General features: G+C 39.3%; 1 protein-coding gene across 1 annotated transcript in view; it reads right to left on the bottom strand.

Moving 5' to 3' along the window:
- Positions 1–291: 291 nt before the first annotated feature.
- The window catches only part of ESF1 (ESF1 nucleolar pre-rRNA processing protein homolog), a 29,707-nt gene continuing 7,854 nt past the window's right edge, over positions 292–22,144 (bottom strand). Inside the window, exons 7-13 of the mRNA XM_061461532.1 lie at positions 21,982–22,120; positions 17,913–18,074; positions 9,421–9,542; positions 8,048–8,138; positions 3,523–3,590; positions 1,932–2,078; positions 292–1,058 (exon numbers count right to left, since the gene is read on the bottom strand). Coding sequence (XP_061317516.1) covers positions 759–1,058; positions 1,932–2,078; positions 3,523–3,590; positions 8,048–8,138; positions 9,421–9,542; positions 17,913–18,074; positions 21,982–22,120 — 1,029 coding nt within the window. The 3' untranslated portion in view covers positions 292–758. The remainder of the gene's footprint in view (positions 1,059–1,931; positions 2,079–3,522; positions 3,591–8,047; positions 8,139–9,420; positions 9,543–17,912; positions 18,075–21,981; positions 22,121–22,144) is intronic.

The following is a 22,144-nucleotide window of genomic DNA, read 5'->3' as shown; positions in this document are numbered from 1 at the left end:
GAAGACTTTGTATAAGTGTAATTGCATTAATGGGAATGCAATATCAGTGGCAAAACAGTTAACTTTGACTTAATTTCATTTAGGCACAGAAGGAGAAAACACAACTAACCACAACCAAGTGTCCACAATTCCTCTGGGGCAATTTAAACCATTTATTTCCAATATATAGTCATGAAATACTTCTAATTGGCAGTATTTCCATTAATTAGTTCTATTATCCAGGAAGTCTTCAAGTATTTAAAAAAGAAATTAATGAAGCACATATGTTATCTTTTAAAAACATATAAAAACTGTATACAAAATTTCTTTAATTTGTACTTATATTACTCCCTTCTTTATCAACAGAGATATGCTTTACACACTTCTGTGGAATTAAAATCATTCACAGCACTTAGTCTCAGCAATAAACCTCTGCAGAAGTGTTTTTCTTATTAAGTACAACCATAATTCTGACTACTTTTTGTAGCCACCTGCAGCATTTCTATTTTCTTTAGAGACAGCATGATGCAAACCAAACCACCCCAGACCCATCAATTCCTTACTTACATGTTGTCAGTGTGTAGGTTTTTATTAATAGTACAAACCAGTGTCTGTGATGGCAAAAGTAAAGTGTGCTTATTCCTCCAGTTACTTCAAAACTCACCATCGTAATTATATGGGTTCGGGGGAAATGTTAGGTGGGCAGGAATGAGAGCAGGCTGCACTAACAGCGAGAAGAACCTAGACTGAAGTCAAGTCTGAGTAAAACCAAGGTTCAGTTACTTCAATTTCTGCTTTTTCCTTGCCTGAAACTCTTGGGTTTTATTTTTGACAGACTTTATTAGCATCGATAGGGCAGGATCTATGGCTGTCTTGGCAACCTCTCCTTTCTTTGCCATCTTGTTCTCCTGCTCCTTGCTTGCCTCCTTAACATCTTGCTCCTTTTCTTCTCTTCGTCGAGCTTTCTCTTCCAAGATCTTTTCTACTGCTTTTGTCTTCTTGAAATTTGGATCTGAAGGATCCAGGTTAAACAGGGGAGAAGTAAACATGGCTTGGAATCTTGTATCGGTAACATTTACCTGAAGACAGAAGAGGAGTATTTAATTTAGGTAACCTTTACCCACATTAGCAAAGCTTTTAAACACAATAAAATACAAGCTGCTTAAGCAGTCATAGCTCACGAGACTGTTCACCATTCCTGGAACAGCTCCAGTTACAAAATCCCAGCAAGTGTGAAGCAGAGAGCCAGAAGGTGCTATTGGTAAAACAGGCAAGTGAATGCTTGTGCAAATCCTGTATATGCTGCTGTCAGCAGACCAAGGAGAGGTTTGCTGTTGAGAACTGACCAGAAATGGATTTGGAACAACCAGCTGCCACACCAATGAAGAGGATAACTACTAGTGCATCCAGGAAAGAGCAGCAGGTGATAACAGTAGGTGACTCTACTTTGACAGGCACAGAGGCACCCATCTGTCAGCCTGACCCTATCTCAAGGGAGGTGTGTTGCCTATGAGGGGCTCAGATCAGAGATGTTTCTGAGATGCTGCCTGGTCTTGTAAGTCCTACTGACTCCTATGCACTCCTAGTGGTCCATATGGGTGCCAGTGACACTGACAGCAGTAGGAGGATGAAAGCAGCAGTGGATAACAATAAGAAGAGGCCAACACATATTTTAGGCACCAAATTGTACAAGGTGCAATTACAGTTTGTTAATATACTTGCATAAATAGTGTCTTGTTGTTTTATACAGAGTTTGGCTCTGTTCCCTTCAACGTTGTATCAGAGTATTTTTTGCTTTTTGAAAACAGCCTGTAACTCTTTAAAGATGTAGACCTAGCTCTCCTCCTTCAGACAGAGTAAGGGAGGAGAGGGATATGAAACCACCAAATTTGTCCTGAAAATAATCAACAAGGGTTCTATCTGAGCCTCAAAATCAAAGAGTACACCCTTACCTGGAAGTCATCTTCTATCAATTCTTTCCTTTTCATTAAAAGTTTCTTTTTCTTCTTGCTCAAATTCTGTTGTTCTACAATCTTTTTATAATTAAAATGTTTTCTGGCATCATCCTCATCGTCCATCATAAGCAGGGCCATTTCAGCCTGGTGCAAAATAAAGTACACAGTGAAATTAAGTTTCCTATGAAAAACACAGCATCTTGTTAGTAAAGTCTGTATAAATCTCCTTACACATAAATGAGTTGCAATAGGGTTGTCATGGCAGTATTTTTAATCCATAACAATATTCTTCTAACATTGAAGTGTAATAGAATCATCATAGAATAGTTAGGGTTGGAAAGGACCTTAAGATCATCCAGTTCCAACCCCCCTGCCATGGCCAGGGAAACCTCACACTAAACCATGTCACCCAAGGCTCTGTCCAGCCTGGCCTTGAGCACCAGCAAGGATGGAGCATTCACAACTTCCCTGGGCAACCCATTCCAGTGCCTCACCACCCTAACAGGAAAGAACTTCTTCCTTATATCCAATCTAAATTTCCCTGTTTAAGTTTTAACCCATTACTCCTTGTCCTGTCACTAAGTCCCTAATGAAGAGTCCCTCCCCAGCATCCCTATAGGCCCCCTTCAGATACTGGAAGGCTGCTATGAGGTCTCCACGCAGCCTTCTCTTCTCCAGGCTGAACAGCCCCAACTTCCTCAGCCTGTCTTCATATGGGAGGTGCTCCAGTCCCTGATCATCCTTGTGGCCTCCTCTGGACTTGTTCCAACAGTTCCATGTCCTTTTTATGTTGAGGACACCAGAACTGCACACAATACTCCAGGTGAGGTCTCACAAGAGCAGAGCAGAGGGGCAGGATCACCTCCTTCGACCTGCTGGTCACGCTCCTTTTGATGCAGCCCAGGATACGGCTGGCTTTCTGGGCTGCAAGTGCACAGTGAAGCCGGCTCATGTAATGTTAAATGGAACTGTTGATTTCCCTTGTATGAGATACAAAAGAAATGCAAATACCCACATTCAACTTTCAAACCTATCATTAATCTAATCTGAAAACTGTACAGCATAATCAGGAATGGACACAATTCTATACTGGTATTTGGATAGCAAAATAAAAATCAACATACATGAATTTAATACATTTATTTAGTCAAGTTGTTCTCAGAAAGAATGAGAAGCAACCATGCACTAGCAAAGAATTCAATCTTCAAGGTCAAAAGTTTAGAGGACAAGGTTTGATCACTGAAATGTTTCATACAGTGCTGATGTTAAAAGTGATCAGCAGAGGGACTATGAGCTCAACCAGTATGGCTTCTGTGCCCTTACATTTCAGTATTACCTAACTCCTGAGTTGTGTTCAACTATAATCTTCCAGAAAGATACCCTGGCATCATCTTAAAACATCGAGGCATGGACCAGCTTCCATTCTTCTTGGGTAGCTTTTGTCCCCAAAACTCTTGCTATTAAAATCATACAGTTTTATTCCACTGTCCCATGGAATTCAGTAGTTCCAATCACAAGCACATAACACATATCTGCAGAACTCAGGCAATGCAACATCTGTAATTCTCAACATTTTAATCCACTTTACCTTCTGTTTTTCAACTTCATCCTCATCCTCTGAGGTACTTGCAACCGATTCTGGCTTCTTCTTTAAACCTACGTGCAAACATAGGACATGCACGCATTTACTCAAGCTGATGCATGACAGCATAATTTACCCATGAACAGAACCTGATGTGCAACTTGTTTTCTTGTAATCAACACCTGAATGTCAGATGTGGAAAAAGACAAAGTTAAGAAAAAACAGCTAAAGCAATAAAAATCTGCTAGTATTTGTTCAATTTAAGGAGGCAGCAATATCCAAATGTCATAAATAAGTCAGCAAAGAACAGAGAAAATGTGTTTACTGTGTTTTTCAGAGAGCAGAAGACAGAAGCATCACAACAGGGCAGGCAAACATATGACATTACGCCACTCCCAGGGCCTTTTAAAAGGGAATCAGATTATATACTCATAAATGTAATTGAAGTGTCCTGCAGTTCTCAAGCCGTTCACTCCTTCTCCTGGAGTAGGCAATGTAGTAAATACTTCAGAATAAATAACAAAGTGCATCTCTTCTCTGTATCCAGAGCAGAATTCTGCCAGCTGAATAAGAGTTCATCAGTGCATAAAGGAGAAACAGTTTTGATACTGTCTAGGCAAGGCTAAAAGACCATCTTGTGCTGGTAGCCATGTAGCACAAAAACCCTTGCAAAAAAGACCTGAACAGGATCACTGGATTGAAAATATGATTGACTGTCGAGACTGAGTATTCTTCTGATGAAGCTCTGCTAGAATTGATTTGAGCTACACAGTGCAGATTAGACATAACGAATCATAACAGCTTAAGACATTAGTCACATGTAACTTTAATGAAAACAGACCTGTTTATAAACCCTGCAAAATCAAATTATTCTCTTTGGAATGCCTGCAGACCTCGACCAAGAAGGAGCAGGAAAAGCAGAAGGTTTTCTGACCTGAACCACATACTCTGACCCTTGAGCTTGGAATTACATTCCCAGGCAATTTATTACAGTCCACTGGGGGTACTCTCAAGGAAGATATTTGGCTCCATTTTGTGAAGCCAGATTTGTAATCAGACCAGAAATACATACATGCCAGAAAAACGTCAAGTTATATCACTAAATATACCCTGGAACAGGACACACGTCTTGAAGACCAGTTTTCTCTCCCTTGACTATTCTGACTGTTTCTAAACGGATTCCAAGCTGGACATGGACTTCTAGAAGAAACAAACCACCAGCACCAAAAAATAAACTCTCCAGATGCGCAATGTCATCAGCTCAAGAACTAAACCGTTCATTTAGGAGCTCCAGAAAACGTGCAGGAAAATCAGATTCAGATATAATATTATTACCTAAGCTACATAATTAATGTGTAGAAGGGAGAAATAAATGTCTATGTGAGACTTCAACAACTACGAAATCATTTGTGTCTTCACAGAACTGGCTAAACTACAGAAGAGGAAACAGGGCACAGACACACCAATTGGAGACAATGATTCTAGAAGTAAATCAGTAAATCCCTCAGCCTTTCCACTCATTCCCGAAAGAAGGGTCCCTCGAGTCACCTTCCCTCCTCTTTCACTGTGTGTAATCACAGAAGTGAAGATAACTTATCTTCCTGCCTTCAGAGATTTCTGTTGCTGCATGAGGATGAACCTGGAGCTAGTATCAAACGAAGCTCTTTTCCATGAATGCAGACATAAACCAAACGTTATTACTTATTATGATACCTACAGCTGATAAACCAGCTTGGGACCTAAAAATCACTCCTAGCACTAAGAATTTTACATCGTACTGAGAACAGTTTGGTTTCAGGATTCATAAATGCATCATTTTCTGTCTTTTTAATACACTCCTGACACTGCCCCACATACATTCTGGAGGAAACTTCCCCACACGCTTTTTGCACACTTACAAATGTAAAAACTATAGTAAGAGTCTTTCCCAAATTCATTGCAAACCCTTGTATTTTTCCTAGCACCTAATCCCCATTGCCATCTTTTAATCATATTTCTTCCACCCTACAGCAGCAGATACTTGTCTTCAGTGCTATGCAGAACTGATGGGTGCCACCAGCCAGTGAGAGAAGCTTCTAGTCTCTGCTGCAATCCCCTCCTGAAGCTGCCGTTCAGCTCTTTGTCAGCTCAAGAATTTAGTTTGCAACATTCACTTTGCATGCCAAGAACTTTCCAGTGCTAACAGTAAAAGCTAATCATCATTTTGAGACTTCAAATACAGAGACCGACCACAGACCAAAACCTCCTCTCACAAGACCTCTTATCTGTCTTACTCAGAAGCTTCAAAGTCAGCCTCAAAAGCCTTGGAAAGACAGAGTAAATGAATCAGTAATACAGCTAAGACCTTTATCTTCCAAGTACAGGTTCTACAGCTACACTCAGATTTTGCTGTTAACAACTTATGTCTCTGCAGTCGAGCTGTTATCTTCCAGCATTAAAAAGCCATCAATTCCCACATACATCGTAAATTAGATTATGAGAAGACATCAAATGGTTTGGAACGTATAGGAGTTACAATAATGTGCAAGGACTTGAAATCTTTTTTCTCAATAAAGGATCAATACAAACTATGTTTAATAGGCTAAAGTGTTCTGAAGCTATTCAGTGATCTCCAAAAGCAGGACATTGCTTTCATGTTAATAAGCAATTCAGTATTCAGCTGTTAATCTTCCAACAGTTTAAGCTACAAAAGTCATTCTGTCTTACATGAGCCTTTTCTGAGAGAAGGGAAACAGATGCAGTAAAACTGACACTGGCCAAGCCAAATGAAAGGTTTTGAAACAACACGTGCATCAATGTAAAACAGAAGTGACAGACGATCTTTTTCCTTGACAATATCAAACTAGAATCAAGCTTCTGAAATGCAGCATCAAGGCTCATATGTACACAGCATTTTACATTTTAGCCTGTGGTTCTTTTGAAAAGCCACACAGGGATTATACAAAGCAAGCACTACGAATATGCTGTACCTTGCCTCTCCCAAGATGAAGCATCCACACTGCCTACTTTACAGAGTTTCCGGGAACAAGGCAAACCTGATGAATATACACTCAAGTAGACTTCCCATAATTTCCAGGTTTCCTTTTGCAGCACTCAAATCTGTTAGGCCCTTTGTCTAATAGCTCCTTATGCTCTTGCTTCAACTGCTTCAGCTTGTGAACAAGTAACTTACACAAGACCCATACACATGACAGTCAACAAGTGAATTGAGGATGGGTTCAAACACACCACTAACAGCACTACTGCATTGTCACAGTTCCTGCACTGGCCCACCTGAATCTATATCCTGCCATATGCTTGTCAGCATAATCCGAGATCATTTGACAGTCAGTATAAGGGCAAAATTTCAGTGTTTCAGGGGAATTATGCAAGGCTTATGAAAAATTATCATCATTCCAGTTACTGCTGTACCCTAGATACAAAACTGGCAGAGTTACAGCCTTGTTCAAAGCAGACTGTAACCCATTTTCCCCAACTGGGGAAGCCAGCTGCTCTTTAAAACAAACCCAGCTATGCGACAAGAGGCTGTTCTGGGTAGACCTGGTGAAAGCCAAACAAAATTGTGCTGTGTAATCATGGTTAACATGTCAGCTGCCTTGCAGCCGACCACTGTGTTCTTCCTCTGAAACTCCTCCAGGGCTAGGCACATTCTGGTTTTCAGTAGGTTATCAGTAAACTTACAGACAAAAGCTTCACTTTCTTAACCTTTATGTGTATTAGTAAAATCCTCAAAGACTCCACGAGCACTAAAAGTCTGTTCTCTTCACTATGGACAAGAATGTTTAAGAACCTGCAGATACAACCAGTCCCTGCTGAGCACCTCCATGACACAAAGAACTTCTTATATAATGCACAAGAAATCATTTTTCCAGGGATTTCACATACAATGTTGAAACATCAATCATTAGTCTGAGACTACCTACATAATCTTGCTATTAAATAAAGTGGTAGAAGGAACGGCATCTTTACAACAGATTCTGAAATAACCTATACACAATTCACCAGGAGAGCATGGCAGAAAACATGCTTTCCTCAAATCATGGTATTTTCTGTAACACATGGATAAGTAGTAAAAACATGTTTCAGACTAAGAGAAAAATGATTTCTTCTGAAAGACAACTTTATCATGCAAATCCATTCGTGAGTTTTGTAACTGACCCAAACTTCCAAGGATCCTGTACAAAACTGGCTCCTTCTATAAAAAAGGGAACAGGCTTTGAAGGCAATGAAGTTATTTTCTATGGAATATTTAGGGGAGCAGATGGTCACCTTGTTTTTAACAGCCACCCCCACAAATTGTCTACATAATGATCTCTACTGAAAGCTAAGAGAACTATGCTCCCTACCATTCCACATATCACAATATGCATCATTTTACAAGAACAGCACCTGCAGTTTTAGGCTGATGATACCTGCTCCATTTTGTTCTGAACATACTATCTCTGCATTTACTTTAGCCTGACTTTGTTTTGAAAGCTCACTATTTAAAGGAAGGACAAATTTATTCCTGAAGCTATTTGTCTTGACCCACCTGTCTTCTTGAGTTCTTCAGCAAAATATGGGTCGTTGAGATCAACATCAGATGGAAGCTCATCCTCACTCTGTTCTTTCTCAGCAGTAGCCTGTAAAAAAGCACAAACATCATTTCAATCAACATAAACTACTGAAGTTTCGCTGGAATTAGATGTTCCTCCCATTTAGTAACTATAAAGATGAAAACTGAAATTCTTTATGCTGAACATCGTAAAACTAGAATGCACTAAAAATTGTTAGTAAAGAGAAATCAACTATTTCAAATCTGTTCCACAGACTGAGAGCTTTTTACGTACCTGAAGAAGGGCTATTTACATACTCCAAGGATCTTTCTTAGCCATATCCACAAACTGTGATGCACTAGCTAATCATACCAGCTAAATGACAGGATCACAGCATTGTCACATCCTTACTTTATGTACCACAAAAGCTCTAAATGGGAAAAAACTGTAGCAAGGAGCTTCATTTTGTGCTCCAAAATTTAAAAAGCCTGAGTTTGGACTGGTAGCATGGGGTTGTACAACTCGCCCCTTGACTTAATTTATCAGACTGAATATGAATATTGCGGTAGCAAAAGTTGCTCTGGTACCTAACAGTGCTATTTACTCCAGTCAGAGCACTCTAAGGTTTAAGAAGTTACTCATCAAATGCCACTTAAAACTAACTGAAATCAAGTTGTTTTTAAGAGTAATCTCTGCATTATCTGCAACATGAATTACATTCATAGTAATTTAAGAATTTAGATTCTGTATGCCACATGGTTTCTTTTCCTAACATATGTGTGAACATTTATCTGTCTATTTCTGCACATCAGTGCCACAGGAGTCTTCACACTTACTTTCTGCATGTGGAAAGATGAAGCAGCAATGATTTTCACATTATTATAGGGCCATTTTGTTATGCATAAACAGAACTGTATCACAAATTTGGTCTTGCAACTTATAATAGTTCTTTATCCCTATTAATTCTTTGCTGTTACAGGTCTGGGAAACTATTACTTTAGGCCAAAAATTAGCAAAACTACAATTATCATTATCATAACAACTTTGATATACATCCAGTAGCAAAAAGACCCTTCCTAATGCATTCAGCTGAAAACCAGCTGTTACTATGACTCATTTATCTTTAAAGCATCACAAGTAGATAAATGGAACTGTGTTAAGTACATTTATGATCAGTAATATCCTGAATATGCTTTTACTCTGTAAATTCAATGAGAAACTCTCCGTCTTTCCACATGAGTCACCACTGCACATTCTAACCTTAGAATACTACTGGAAGCTATCCACCTTTTTGGTTATCCCAAACAAATAGCAGCAACTTAAGAAACCAAACCAACAACTCCCCTCAAGTGGCCAAAGCAATCATTACCTTTCTCTTTTTCTTAAGGGTTCTTTTTTCTTTCTTCTTCTCTAGGAATTTTTCCCATGGAGTTAGGTTATTCTTTCCTTCCAACCTGTTCTTGACCATTTCTTCGGCACTTTCTTTGAGGCCTAGAATAAAACAATAGTAAATTAAAGTAACAAGACAAATCTGATTCTTTTTTAAACCAACTGCTTTCTCCTTTCCGAAAGGATAATCCACTTTTTCTTTAACAAGCCTGTGAAAACAATCAGAATATTGCTTAAAACAACGTCTTTATAAATAAGATACATAATGGGTTTTTCCAAATAAAACATTCCTTCAGTAATAAATTATACAAGAGTCTGAAGAGCTTGCTTATGTGACATCTGAGTCCCAGTGTTCTTGCTATTCCTCAGACAGGTCTCCTCTCCAGACATTAGACTGCAGTCTACAGATGCCACTCTTAAGGATGAGAAGTCACACATTAAAAATAACAAGAGACATACACAGAGCCCTTGTATTTAATGTGCCTTACTATAATTAGTTAAGATTCACAAAAACACTTTGAATACAGTCCAGATATTCCCTTTACTGTGAGGGTGGTGAGGCACTGGAACAGGTTGCCCAAAGAAGTGGTAAATGCTCCATCCCTGGCGGTGTCCAAGACCAGGTTGGACAGGGCTTGAAGTGACCTGGTCTAGTGGAAGGTGTCACTGCCCATTACAGGGGGGTTAGAACTGGATGCTCTTAAGGTCCCTTCCAACCCAAACCATTCTACGGCACTATGATTCTGTCACAATATAGGGTCATCTCACAGCTGGCTTGAACCTCCATAGCTAGTGCTCTCCATTCCACACAGATACTATCTGCTAACTGCTGTATCAGTATGCCTAGCTCACATGACAGAGTTGCTACAAATAGCATCTCCATTGCTGAAACTTTGCCCCTGTGCTATTACTATGACAATGCTGCAGTATATCTGACGACCCATGTATTTTTTTGTCTGTCTGTAAAAGAGAACAATAAGCTAGTATTTGAATGAATTTAAAGTAAAAATAAAACCACAGCTAGAAAGCAAAGGACAATGTAAATAAAAACCCCAAATAATTTCTTGCATTCAGTACTAATGTCACAACATGACATGCATGAAGTTAAGCTAGACAAGTCAAGTATCTAGCTTTTTACAGCTACTTAGTACCAGCTGCTTTAACAACAGAAAATTACCTGCAATTAAAACTGACTTGCCTTGCAACACACAGAAGCAGAGTTCTGTGGCAGAAAGACAGAATCCTCTTCCCTGGCAGGAGGTTACAGCCTGAGCAGCGAGTTATTCTTCTCCTACCTGTAACTCCTTGCTTCATTCACTACACACTTTTGCTTTGAAACTTCTGTAACAAATGGGTCAGATATCCTACAGTCCACATCCTCTTTAATGACATCTTGGGAGCATGTAGGAATTGTTCCTGCTTCCCCCTCCAATGGTGGTATCTGCTGTCTCTTCCCAAGTCTACTTGTCCTAGTGGTCTCTTCAGCGCTCCTTTCCAGCCCAGCCCAGCCCTCACCTTACCAAATCCTACCCTCCCACCCTTCATACCAGTTTTATTGCTTGGAAATCACATTTGGACCTCTCCAGATGTCCTAGACTAGATCCCATTCTCTTTCCCAGCTCCCAGGTTTCTCAGTTGGCCAGTCCCTGCTCCTCATCATTCCTGCCAGCTCTCCACAGCAATGAGGAACTGAAAACAGAGGTCATCGTGGAAAAAGTGGTCAACTTTCATGGACAGTCCTCCCCGTCCTCTGAAAAGCAGAACTGCAAACACCAATTCCTGCTCTTGTGTTTGTCGACACTCCAAAAATAATTCAAAGGCTGGAGAGCTGGTTACAACATGTCTGAAACACGAAGTGTGGACACGATCTAAAGCCGTGCCTTGTAGGAAGAAAAGAGTGGAGCGAAAGAGGTAAAGCGTCCTTCTGCTATCCTGGAACAAAGCCAGAGTTAACAGCAAGTGGCAAACTGTTACGGCCACAAAAACTGGGTATAAAAGCAGAAAACACATGCATAATCAAGGAAGGATATTGTATTGGTTCACTAGAACTGTGCCACTAAGAAACCCTCTGGTGCAACAAGAACAAATATTTAGTTATTCCTAATTGTACACCTCTTCATCTCCAAAGTCAATGAAAGCAGTCATTAGCTTCCCAGAAACTGAACTACTCTTACTTTGGATATTATTTTGCAGTACTTTTGTGGAAAGAATTACTGGTCAGGTTAGCAACCTTACAGATTCCCAATGAAGACAGTAAATACTGGACTAAAAAACGTATGTCACATCTCCAGAAAGAGAGAGACCCAAAATCTCAAAGGAGGTTACAAGATTTCTGATTTATTTGCCTGGAAAATAGAATCATTTGATCCATCTGGCACAGAAAGACTTGGAAGAAAATACAACCCTTTCTTGTGGTATTTGGCAGTCTCATGAAAGACATTAGAGTTTCTCCACAGATTAGAATGGCTCACAAACTACTGTCCAGACCACTTCCCGAGAATCAGAGTGTATTTAAGTGGTCAAAAGGCTTTTGATTGCAGAAGGGGGAAAGCAATTGTCTACTTTAGGTAGGATTATTAACCAACCATAGAAACAGCTAATTTATATCCTTACTGACATCATTTATTTAAGACTAAATGAATCACACTCATTCTATTTAATCTTCACAAATATGGGCAAAGAAAAGAGGAGGGGAAAGGTCATAGTCACAGAATGGTTTGGGTTGGAAGGGACCTTAAAGATCACCCAGTTCCAACTACCCTCACACTAAACCATCTCACCCAAGGCTTCGTCCAACCTGGCCTTGAACATTTAACCAAGGTACTGGCTCTTCATATTGAAAAGCCTTTATGATAAGTATGTGTTTATTCCTTTGTTTGCCAATAGGTCTCTATTATAATTTAAAGCAGTCCTCTGAATTTTGATGAGGTAAACCTACTCATATTTCAGATACAGTTCAAAGATGTGCCTCATGCAGACTGTTACACTGTGTTTATTGTCATTGAAGACTAGACAAATGGTAGTGCAAGGGAAGCTGTCAGTTGTGTATTTGTTAACATTTAGTCTTGAGTACAGATATGTATGCTTTTTTATCAGTCTGTTGGATGCCCTTAGTTGTGAAAGAGAAGTATCATTATGGAGACTTTAAGCAGTGAACAATTTACCCTTCATGATCTGCACTGTAGGTAAAAGCACTTCATTAGTTGCTAATCCATGGTTTATATCGACTGAACTTAGACGTGAAAACACAGAATGTGTTTTTTGTTACTATTTCTATTTCTGTTACTATAGTGGGCCTACAAGGATGATGGGGAGGGACTCTTCATTAGGGACTGTAGTGATAGGACAAGGAGTAATGGGTTCAAATTTAAACAGGGAATGTTTAGATTGGATATAAGGAAGAAATTCTTTACTGTAAGGGTGGTGAGGCCCTGGAATGGGTTGCCCAGGGAAGCTGTGAATGCTCCATTCTCGGCAGTGTTCAAGGCCAGGTTGCATAGAGCCTTGGGTGACATGGTTTAGTGGGAGGTGTCCCTGCCCATGGCAGGGGGGGTTGGAACTGGATGATCTTAAGGTCCTTCCCAACCCTAACTATTCTATGATTTCTATCTCAGGTATTAGTAAATGGGAAAAAATTAGTAAGTACTACGTTAGGGGGGAAAATGCTTTTTACCTTTATATAGGGTTTTTAACAAGTGTTGAAGAGATTCCTTATAACTCATTACAAACTTGTGTAAGCATTTAGAAACATTGCTAATGTCAATTTATAACTAATTTAAATATTTTATAGGCCTGTTAAATTTTCTTTCAGGACACAGCTGAAAAACTTATTCAGGTTGATATTGCAGAGAATGCCTTAGTAAGTAGTTTTCTGAATGCTGATGGGCTTCAATTCTGTAATACAGGAAAGCAGAAGCAGCGAGTTTCTGATGTTATTTTTCTTGTAACCCAACTTTAGAAGAATGCTGTGGAATCTGAAGTCCCTACAGTCAGCGTTGTAGCTGATGAGGAATCCCTTCCTTTCAAAGAAGATACATTTGATCTTGTTGTTAGTAGCTTAAGGTAAGTGTTAATTTCTTTATAATTAATTTCTTGGTTAAAGATGTTAAATAATGTTCTTTTCAGAGTAAGTTTAAGGAAAAAAAACAAGAGAAAGATGAATAGTCCATTACTGCAGTAAGAAACGTACCTGCATAGTTAACAGGTGTGTACATTAGGAAAAAATGCTATCCCTATGGTTCTTACTGTTGGTTTTGTGGTTTTTTTTTGCTTTCAAGACTCATAGAATCATAGAATAGTTAGGGTTGGAAAGGACCTTAAGATCATCTAATTCCCACCCCCCTGCCATGAGCAGGGACACCTCACGCTAAACCATCTCACCCAAGGCTCTGTCCAGCCTGGCCTTGAACACCACCAGGGATAGAGCATTCACAACCTCTCTGGGCAACCCATTCCAGTGCCTCACCACCCTAACAGGAAAGAATTTCTTCCTTATATCCAATCTAAACTTTCCCTGTTTAAGTTTGAACCCATTAACTGCTTGTCCTATCACTACAGTCCCTAATGAAGAGTCCCTATAGGCCCCCTTCAGATACTGGAAGGCTGCTATGAGGTCTCCACGCATCCTCCTCCAGGCTGAACAGCCCCAACTTCCTCAGCCTGTCTTCATACGGGAGGTGCTCCAGTCCCCTGATCATCCTCGTGGCCTCCTCTGGACTTGTTCCAACAGTTCCATGTCCTTTTTATGTTGAGGACACCAGAACTGCACACAATACTCCAAGTGAGGTCTCACAAGAGCAGAGTTGAGCCAGTGGCAGCCAGCTTCTCTGGGCAACCTGTGCCAGTTTTAACCTTTAGCCTTACCTGAGCTAAAGGATTAGAAGTGTGATAAATACTACTCCAAGCCTAAGTATATTGCTTCTCACACTGGTGGGAGAGTGAGTAAGGGTGGACAGGCCAGAATTTGTACTACTCTAACCACTGAGTTTTGAAAATGTTTGTAAGTTTAACAGCATTCAACTGCCAATTATTAGAAGCTAAGAAGATATTTCTTAACTCTGTCCTTCAGAACTCTAAATGAGCAAGTTCATCTTGCATGTAACATCTTACCAAAAGGAAGAAACACCTTGTTGCAGGTAGCTAAAAAGAATGACAGGCAGAAACATACTGATAACATTAGAATTTGTCAGCCTTGAAGATAAGCCACCTCAAGTCAAGACAGCTTTCCTAACGTAGTATGACTGCCTGAAAAAAACCCAGCGCACTTAGCAGCTAAGATGTTAAGTGGGAAGAACTGCAGTGCTGAGCACTTCATGCTGCAAGAGGTAAGACTGCTTCAGAGGACATACTAAGCAATGATATAGATTAAGACATATATTCCATATGAGCACTCTTCAGGTCCATATCATCTGTAACAACATACAGTTGGGGGTTACTATGCACTTTACAGAGATACGATTGCCTGCTATTCTACTTCTGATGACAACAGGTTTTAAGTTTTCCTTTAAGCCTAGCTAAATATTTACATCTCATTCTTCCCAAAGGAAGAATTTTTAACTTCAATAAGAAGAAAAATAAGTATGAAAACCTGGCTGCATATCAGCAAGAAATGCAGTTGTGGTCTTCTCCTTCTTCACCTTCTAAAGGGAGTTTTGGGAGCTGCAGAAGGATGGATAGTAATTGTTGCTCAAATCAGTTATGATTAAGAAAACAGATGGATGCTTAAATATAACACTGATTTTGTGCCTAAAAGAAACAGACCAAAGAGAGCTGGAACTACATCTGATTTATTTTTGCTGGCACTGTGGTTTATTTAAGACTATTATGATTCAAGAACAACTGAATCATTCACAAAGTATGCTTTCTATAACCACGCGTGCCAAAACTTAAGTTCTCAAATTGATTCAAATCTCTGCCTTTCAATTGAAAAGCTTCCTAGATTTAACTGTTGTAACCCTCTGTATATTCAACATTTGGGCACCAGATTAAGGCAAAGCTTGATAATAAAAATATTTCAACACACAAATTAGTTGTGAAAAAAATTAAGGGCCTTAGGAGATTATAACAAAAACTATTCTTGAATTCCAAGAATGCTCCAAGTGAACATAATTAAATTGTTTTGGAATTTCAATAAGCACATTTGTTCAAGAAAAACACAACTTCGTAACTAATGTACTTCTCTCCTGTAAGAGGGAATAGTCTCAACTGCGTCTGTATTGCCAGAGCTATAAACTACTGTTCAGCATGTGCTGACTGTGCTCCACAGTAAAAAAACAATATATATATAGAAGAAAAATAAATCTCCTTTTCAGGTGTGCAGGACTTCCTCTCCAAGTGCAGCCTGAAATCAGTAATGACTGAAGTGTTGCCATACATTAGACTGGAAAGCCAAGTTAAAATACTCCACTTCACTCTCAGGACTTGGACAAAAACATATTCCAGGGATTACAAGTGGTATTGACAGGCCTCTTGAAGGGGAACAGCCCAACTAGCAAAGGCAAGCAAACACTTCTGTGATTCCAGAATCCCTGTTTTTTGATAATGCTCTAACTTCTTCAGGGTAAGAAATGAGGAAACACTAACGTACTCTGCAAAATCATAGCTGCTAAACTCATGACAAAGTCAGCCTTATTTATCAGGATAGGGTGTTTTGTTTGTTTCTTTTTGAGTTTGTTTGTTGGCTTGTTGGGGTTTTCTTCTCCTCCTTTCTATCCTTCCCTAAACATAGAGATATAGCAAAAGCCTGGGGAGCCCCTCAAGAAGGTACAGTAAGGAAGGGGTTGGACTAGATAGAATAGAGAACAAACCCCATTCTCTCAAGTCAAGTTCCATTGTGAAGAAACAGGGAGCCCATATATTAGGAAACTGGATTCCATCTCTACTACATTTCCTAAATGTTAATATAATTTACTTGTAACATGCAAGGCACAGTTTTAAGAAGCAGAGCCTTTCAGAAAACATTTTGCCCAACCTGTGCAAGGGAGACTAAAGAGAGCTTCCTTTAGTCTCTCTAAAAACAATATTCCATCTACTCCTATGCACAGATGTCTAACTATGTCACCACACTGTGTTGCTTAGACTTCCTTATGTCACAGGGCTTCATTCATACAGTTCTCAAGATTCTCTGGCAGACAGACTGTCTAACAAACAAACAAACACGTTTCCCAAATCAACACCAAAAAAGGGAGCTTTTCTTACTGTTCAAACAATGCCCTGTCTATATACATACACAACACATTCCCAGCAGCAATTGTTTTTACTGTGGTTTCCACCTTCAGTCTGAAAGGTGACAAAAAAAAAACTATGTAAAAATCTTACAATAGCTACCTATGTATGAAGCTCATTCATCTTGACTGCTCAGTGGCACAATGAATTAAAGCTATGAAGTGAGCAGCATCAAGAAAGCAAATAGTGCCACAGTGTGGACAGCTGAAGTGAAAGATGAGAGTGCACCTGCGGTAGCAGGCATTGCCTATGGCACATGGTACATGCTTTTTCTCTGACAAGTTTTGGGAGAACTCATGCCAGAAATGACTAGAATTATATAAGCACAACTGAAAACACACAACTGGCTTTAACAAGAATATACATCTTACCAAGAGCTAGGAATAAAACTATTCCATTCAGTTCAGTGAGTCAGTACAGACCAGAGTAAGATTTAAGAAGTGAGCATTTATGTTCAACAGAAGTTACCTGAGCAAACTCAGAACAATATTAGTGTATATATCATATAATTAGATATTGCATTCCTAGCTGGAATTAACCCATCACTGGTGAAAGAGCTGGATTCTAGTATATCTCTGGTCTCAGTATTTACAGTAACCGATCAGGCTGCGTCCTTAGGTAGCCTGCAGTGCTACACCTGCTGAGCCAACATTGCACCTTGCTGCCCCTGAAAAAGTTTGTTTTCAGATCCTAGGGTGAGTTCTGCTGGGATGCTGTATGGCGAAGGGACCTGCTTTTAATTTCCAAATGAAAACCTGCATGTCACTATCCCCCAACTTCCTGGCAGCTTTCTCTCCCAAAGAGCAGTCGCACTGCAAGCTCAGACTTCTCCCTTCCCTGTTCCCCCAGATCTTCAGCATTACGCAAGCAAGATTTTCAGACTTCTCCTCTAATTTTATGCTGTTTCCAAATCATACTGGTTTGCATTTTTAAGAGTGCAGGTACGTTTTATAGCTCCATGGCAAACACACAAATGCTTTTCAAGAAAATCTATGAAGCGATGAATGAAAAAACAAACTCACTAAAAAAACTGGCAAAAACCAAACTACAAAGAGAAGCTTAGTGCTGAGGAACTGAGCTGAGTCATTACTTCTTCTACTTCCCTCATTGTAATCCATCTGGATTTAAATTTATGGGGAAAAAAGGTCAGTTTCTACTACTGTAAATCCAACACCTTACAATATATCCCTGTTAACAGGCCAACACTGCATTTCCTCCAAGCTAGTAAAAGAAAAATATAAAGCTTACCTGGAACCCATTTAACCTCCATTCCTATATCCTTTTCTTCCTGTTTTTTCTCTTTTTCTTGGATACTTTGCAGAAGTTGTCTGTACTTGGCAATTTGCTCTTCATCATCTTTTTGGCTTTTCCTGGGTTTCTCATCTTCCATTTCACAAGCTACATCACCATCTAGAAATGGAGAGTAAAGCTATCACAGCCAGTCTCAAGAAAGTGATCAACTGAAGTTAATGTTTAGGGAACACAGCCAAGGCACATACGTGGTGGCATTCTGCTTTGAATTCTGAGAAGAAAAATAAGCCATTTTGTTGTTTCTTCTTCCTAGCGTCATGTGAAATGAGAAGTAAAGCTATACTGGATGGGAACTGAAGAAATCCTTAAGCTAAGAAAGGCTCTCTTGAAACTGGATAAGGGGCTACCAATTTGTATTTATCACTGGTTTTGCAGGTTTTGATAGGAGAAATTTAAGTGACAAGGTATATTGTCATACTTTCCCATTTAGATAACACATGCATTTCTTAGTTTTAAAACAAATGTTCAACATCACCTTCATAAAAACCTTTAAGAGCCTTTTCATTCTATAAGCAAATAAAGAACACTTGACAACAGCTGCAAGACAGGAAAGTGAGCTGAATATATTGTCAAAGTTTGTTCAGAGTTCAAATAACCTTGTCAATAGATTTCAAGTATCATGCTGTGTTGCACAACACAAGGAACTGCTTTCTGATGGACATTAAGGAAGCAATGCTTTCTGCCAGTAGCTTGTTCAAAGACTTGGAACAAAAGACACAAAAAGCCCAGAAAGCCAACCGTATCCTGGGCTGCACCAGAAGGAACATGACCCGCAGGTTGAATGAGGTGATCCTGCCCTCTGCTCTTCACTGGGGACTGTAGTGACAGGACAAGGGGTAACGGGTTCAAACTTCGGGGTAGGCAAACAAAATAAGCTTAATCAAAGCATATCACAGAAGACATCTTTTTGTAAGACATTTTTCAGGGAGGGGGGCTCTACACAGAGCTCCCTGCAAGCCTGACAGTGTTGAAAGAGTGCCTGAACAACCTTTAGATATATGGTTTAACTTTCAGGTTTCCCTATGCAGAGTCAAGACTCAATGATCCTTATGGATATCCTTCCAACTCAGGATATTCTACAATTATATCATCAGGAACAACTAATTACAAATATACTGCTAAAAGTATTTTGTCATATGGTCTATGCCGGTATTCTGTGTGTTGTGCAAAGCAGAACAGCAGAAAAGATGTTGCTCTGCAAAGATTAAAATAACCTAAACTAAAATCAGAACAAAATCTTAGGCATAAACCCCATGCTCAATTTGAAGCATCATTTAAAATGCCATACACTAAGTCACCAGTGCTCATGGTCAAAATAGCATTTATGGACTTGATGCACGCCACAAACACTTCCTATTTTGAACAAACAGTAACAGAAAATCCAGAGGCAGTGTAAAGGATACTTTGTGCCATGAACCACAGCCTACCAGGTCACTGAAATACTTGACATTACAGAACTGCTCTGTAGTGGTGACACTAACATTCATGACGTGCATATTTTAAGTTAAAAAATTCCATTAAAAAAAAAAGCTTAGAATGGGCCAGCAAAACCCTGTTTATAAATAAGATATTTTAATAAGTTAAAAAAATGTGAATAAAAGTCCTGGACATTTTTTTGCTTCTTATCACACTCCTACATTCTCATTCAAGCAGCTGACATTGATTTTTCCCATTCGTGCACAATGCCACATAATTCTGCTGGATGGAACACTGTCAGATGGAATCCTGCTTTGTATCACGTAACTGAAGGGATAATAAGGTCAGGAACGCGCTCAAGACATGAATGTAATGAGGACATTGGAGGAACATAATTCCTCTATGAATAACTTACTTTCAGAACCAGTAGAATCTAGACATTTCCAGGTTTAAGATTTATGAGTGTGGTAACATTACTTAAGGCCATTTTCTTTTCCTTCCCAGCAATGTTAGTTTACTTTTTAAGATTTCTGAAGTGTTGCTCACTTCCAGACATTTGTTTTCATCACCACCCTATTACAGATGCTATTCTTTAACTTAGTGGTCGCCTTGTACATAATAGAAGTCGGAAATACTTCCCTCTGCATCTGATACTCCCATTTAAATACTTTACTAAGCATTACTTGAGAAACTAAAACTCATGGAGCAGCTGATAAGTGCGTATTTATGTAAGATGAGAAACAAACGGACACTAACCCTGACAAGATATTGCCAAACTGAGTTTGCTGCCAGATTTCCCAGCTCTATAACCAGAAAAATCTGCAATGTCCTTTGCACGCTCCAAACTCATCTTTGATTGCAGCTACCTGGTTTTACTGCAGTATAGATCAATTTTAACATCTGTTTGAAAGACCTGATTAAGGCTTAATGAAATTTTCTTTGCCTTGTAATTTTGGTTATACATATCATTAATTAAGAGAAGAATGAATTTTAGACTGAAAACAAGCAAGGTAATTCAGGAATTTACATGTTGGTGCACCATACAGACATTTACGTACCTTATGAAGTTAGATGTCATTCTCTTTATATTCTTAAGTACATGAGTCAAAAGCATTTGAAAGACATCACTACTACACTCCAAAGTTCCCTTAAAAATCTTCTGCTGCTTACATCTTCCCTTGCTATTTAAGACCTATAGCTTAGGCATACCAGAAGGCCTGTAGCACAGCTCTTCTACACTGCCATTCACATTCCCCCTAGCTACCCAAGAGCTGTTACTGGAGTGAAGAAGCTCTGTACGTTCACATCTCCCTCTGAACCTTCTAAGATCTGGAGCACATTCAACACTGTCTAGGCTGTTTCAACAAGCACAGTCTTAGGGCAGCTACCGCAGTATCCCCTTGCCCTGCAGAGACTTTAGTATATGTTGAGAGGACCACGAAGAGGACAAACAGTATATTAACCCAAAACCAGATTTCTGCAGTGAGCACTGTATCTAATTCATTAGTCATTAACCACTTCACATTTCAAACCAGGACTTTTCCTTTGAAAAGGAAGCTCCTCCAGTTCTATTGAAAATAATTTTATCTCAGTAATGAAGAGATTAAAGTAGAGATTGATGAACCTGACAAAGAAATTATAAGGTACCCTGAAGAAAAGAAAGAGGGGTAGGAGGGAGAAAAAAAGGGAAAGAAAATGATTTTACACTCAGAGGTGCAAGCTCCTACTCAGAAAGAAGCTATTCAGGGGCTCAAGCACTAGGATAACTCCTAACCCCCACCGTTTGGCAGTTTTTGATAAGTGTTACTCAGACTTCAGTGAAAGGCAGCAGATCTTCATTCAGCACTGAATGAAGAGAATAGCTACCACATTCTCTACATAAATCATGCAAATGTACAATGAAAAGCAGCTTTTCTTTAACAGATTTATCATGTCAACAATAGAGAAAATATGCCATAATTGATGCTACTTGAATCACTCAAATTATAATCATTAAGCTTGGTTTAATGACACATTAACTGCACCACGTAGAGATTCTGCAGTCCAAAAAATGAAAAGCAGGGAGCTTTTTCAAAGCTAAGGTGATGATAATACGAAAGTTAAACTCTAATTCTCACTAACAGATCTATTAAACTTGGAGTAAGTTAACTCCAAATTCAACTAACATACTTTGTCTTCAAAAAGAATGCAGTAACTTTGGGGTCACATGAGTGATTATTACTTAAAATGAATCTCAACTGTGGCTCTAGAGATACTATTTGAAAAACTCGTATGTGTGTTTTCTTACCATGTATAAAGAACACCAGAAAAGCCTATTTTACTCAAACACACAAAACTTGCCTCCACCTTTAAGTCACCCACAGAGAAAGTAAGTGTATGTCAGTTTCAGAGATGTTTAGCTCTGGAGGGAAGGTAGGTTATTTTCATAGCAGAACCTGACAACAGCTTTTATACAATGAGCATAATATTGTCCCTAGGGAAGACAGCAACATTCAAAGCCTTTTCTAAAGATAGGGAATTTACATATTCAAATAACTTGTGTTCTAAACACTGCAGCTAATGATCTCGTGGACAACATTAATGAAAGTACCTTGCTGCTCTTCCTCCTCCTCTTCACTAGACGAAGCCAAATAAGCTTGAAAATCCATGTCAAGAAGTTCCTCTTTGTTAAAAGTCCTGCTAAGTGATGTTACTCGCTCATGATCTGTCTCATCCCATGTGATATCTACCTTAAAAATAAGAATGCCACTTGT

The sequence above is a fragment of the Pezoporus flaviventris genome, unplaced genomic scaffold (genome assembly GCF_033815535.1).
Source record: "Pezoporus flaviventris isolate CSIRO_AGI_PZ_B2104156 unplaced genomic scaffold, CSIRO_AGI_Pfla_v1 ptg000031l, whole genome shotgun sequence".
NCBI classification, from domain to species: Eukaryota; Metazoa; Chordata; class Aves; order Psittaciformes; family Psittacidae; genus Pezoporus; species Pezoporus flaviventris.
The sequence above is the reverse complement of the archived record's forward strand: the minus strand, read 5'-3'. Positions and strand labels throughout refer to the sequence as shown.